This window comes from Gigantopelta aegis, chromosome 12 (genome assembly GCF_016097555.1).
Source record: "Gigantopelta aegis isolate Gae_Host chromosome 12, Gae_host_genome, whole genome shotgun sequence".
NCBI lineage: Eukaryota > Metazoa > Mollusca > Gastropoda > Neomphalida > Peltospiridae > Gigantopelta > Gigantopelta aegis.
Window position 1 is genome coordinate 25,593,207 of NC_054710.1, and position 3,136 is coordinate 25,596,342.

At 36.3% G+C, this 3,136-nt stretch overlaps 1 protein-coding gene across 1 annotated transcript in view; it reads left to right on the forward strand.

The window, feature by feature from the left end:
• Nucleotides 1-1,871: 1,871 nt before the first annotated feature.
• LOC121386919 overlaps nucleotides 1,872-3,136 on the forward strand; it is a 10,891-nt gene continuing 9,626 nt past the window's right edge. The window contains exons 1-2 of the mRNA XM_041517969.1: nucleotides 1,872-2,488; nucleotides 2,996-3,136. The exon at nucleotides 2,996-3,136 is cut by the window's right edge and continues 34 nt beyond it. Coding sequence (XP_041373903.1) covers nucleotides 2,188-2,488; nucleotides 2,996-3,136 — 442 coding nt within the window. The 5' untranslated portion in view covers nucleotides 1,872-2,187. The remainder of the gene's footprint in view (nucleotides 2,489-2,995) is intronic.

Here is a 3,136-nt window from a genome sequence, read left to right on the forward strand (position 1 = left end):
TCGTGTTTGAATATATTGACTTCACAACTGCCATCTACTTATTTTGTCCTGCTCAACAGGGTATCTTCGTACTGTCAGACTGATACATAAATAGTTTACCATGCACTTTAATCAATGTGCTCCAGTGGTGTCGATATACAAAACAAATTTTAAACTGTGTATGGACATGCCGAATGTTTGACATCCAATAGCGGATGATTAATAAACCAATGTGCTCTAGTGGCGTCGTTAAACAAAGCAAACGTGTTTTTGTACGCGAACTTTGCCTAATATAATAATTGAAGTGAACGAAATATTATATTTCCTCATATATGGACACACTATGTGCCAGTCTTAATTGGTTTACATCAGCGAATGCTATACATGACCAGCTACGGAATAAGCAATACAGTATCATTGTTTAGCTAAAAAAACCGGAAAATGTTCATTTTAATGATGGAGAAAGTTGATGAGTTACAAACTTAATAACACAATACATATTGTTTTAGATAGACAAGTTCGCGGCCACAACAATGTACATTGCACATTGCTGAATAATCTTCAATATGACATTGCCAGTAAGAAAAAGTATGCAAATTCCATGGTAAAGTTGCATTTATACAAATTTAGTTCACAAATGCATATAAATGAAATGTATAATGATTCCACTTTCTGAAACAAACGTAGTGTTTAGTTCATTTTGAAAATGGCTTACTTGAATATAGGCAAACCATATGATCACGTGTTATGGTTTTGTGGGGATAGCATATCGTCAGTTACATGTTGTTGTCCCATCAGTTACATCAGGAAATTAAGTAGTATTACAAGTTATGTCTCTGAAAACTGATCGCAGTGCATAGTTGCGATCTATAACTATTGAAAGGGTGGTAAAGAAAAATAATATTCTTCAAGTTAAGATGTTGATCACAACTTCAGTAACCCCTGTGAAAAGAGGTGGTACGTAAACGTCTCATAAGTGGGAATATGATTCTAGATGTGTTATTGACAAGAGGAATGAAGTTACCATAAGGTGTTGTAATTTTTTGAAAGATAAATACTTCCCCTTTAATATGCGAAAGACACCCCATTGTTTTTTACTTGTTTTTTTTTCTGCTTTTTTTCCAAATGTCCTCCTGCAATTTGCGAATTATTGATCAAATGTCCCATAAGTCACGATGGAATTCATCAAATAAGATACCCAAAATTAAGACAGCTTTAACCTACATAGCAATGGTGCCTCTACCGGCTGATGATATCGCGAAACATCACAGCATAATGAGCTATGATTTGTTCAGTGGTATAGCATATGGACATCATCTTCATTTATAATTGTAGACGAACATTTACAATTGTTTAGGTTACATTGTGTTTTACTATTCTTCGAAATATGACAGTCAAATGTATCAACCATAAAAATGTAATATTTAACATAAAGGATGTCTTTCAACACAAATTAATACATTTTCATGCTGAAACACAGCCATTTTGGTAAAACATTTTATCTGTTTAACAGCCAATTATCTGAACCTATAACGACGTTTTAATGAACTTGCTTACTCCATAAACATCAGTTTTGACACCAAGTCTTGTAGTTTATTGTAGGACATTTTGTTCACACCAAATTTAGAAAAATGTCATCTTATATTTGCTTGAACTCTGCACAACAAAGATTAATTTCCACCATAGTGACAGATGTTATACTTCCGGTCCCGGTACACTTCACATTTGGGGACATTTGGTGCAGGACTAATTACGTATGTGTCAAAGTTTAATACATATTAATGTGGTATGTCCTACGCCTACTCATTCCTTTCTTCATCTCCCTTGTACAGATGCACGGTTCTGGTTACGGAACAATGTCGTATCGATCAGATTAATTGCAAAATGCGAAATGGCTGGAAGGATTGGCGTCAATTAGATTAAATGTAAAACGCAAAATCGCTGGAATGATTGGCAGGTTTACTGGAAGATATTAACAGTATGTGCATTGGCAACTTACTTGGTGTTTAAGAACCTCTGAAATTGTCATTGATTAATCTAAAAATAAGCTCACATATATAATCAAATGCCACAATTTCAGACTTCTCAATTCTGTATAGTCCCACAAAGGAGTCGGATGCTTATGCCCACATTTGTATAAACATAATAATCTAAACATAGTGCTTAAATATAATTCGTAATATTTCAATAATAAATACAAGTACAATCATGGTTAACGTTTACGCGACCACATATCAACTGACTCTAATTCTCACGTTCCTGATTGTGTTCCACGCAGGGACAGTTTCGTGCAAGAACAAACTGTTTCAAAGAGTGTATAATGTTCCAGACACAGAGAATAGTTGTCTTCTGTGGCGTGGTCCGGTTTCAAACCAGCTGCATTGTGCTCATGTTTGTGCAAGTGATGATCGGTGTGTTCTCTTTAATCACGATGGACACGGAACATGTTCTACGTATTGTGACATTGGCACAGAGTTTCAAGTTTCATCTGCATACGTCTCCGTCACAGGTAAAATTATTGTTCGTGTGTATTTGCTTTCTTCCATTGTTTGTCCTTCTTTCCGTACCCTTGCATAGGGTCCAGTGGTAAAGGACTCGCTTGATGCGCGAACGGTGTAAGATCGATCCCTATCGTGGACCCACTGGGCTATTTCTCGTTCCAACCAGTACACAACGACTGGTATATAAAATGTCGTGATGTGTGCTATCATGTATGTGGGATGATGTAGATTAATATTAAAGATATTTTCATACAAATGGGAATATGTAGAGGGTTTCCTCAAAAAGACTAAATGTTTGACATCCGATAGCCGATGATGAATAAATCTAGTGGTGTCGTTAAACAAAACAACTTTGAACCTTTTCTTGTCTTTGTTTCTGTGTTTTATTAACGGTTTTTTGTTGTTGTTTTTTTGTTGGGTTGTTTCTTTTCTTGGGTGGGACGGGGTTCTTGTTTGTGTTTATTGTACGGACATGTATGAATATCTTTTTGAATATTCACCTTGTTTTCATTTAGCGTTTTGTCCTACGCCTCCTCCGATCGCCAACGGACAGGTGGTCTACGATTCACTGATGTGGAACAGCGGCGCTAACTACAGCTGTGACGAGAACTACTTCTTTGGACGCAGTAACTCGAGTGTGTGTCACGTGAATGGGT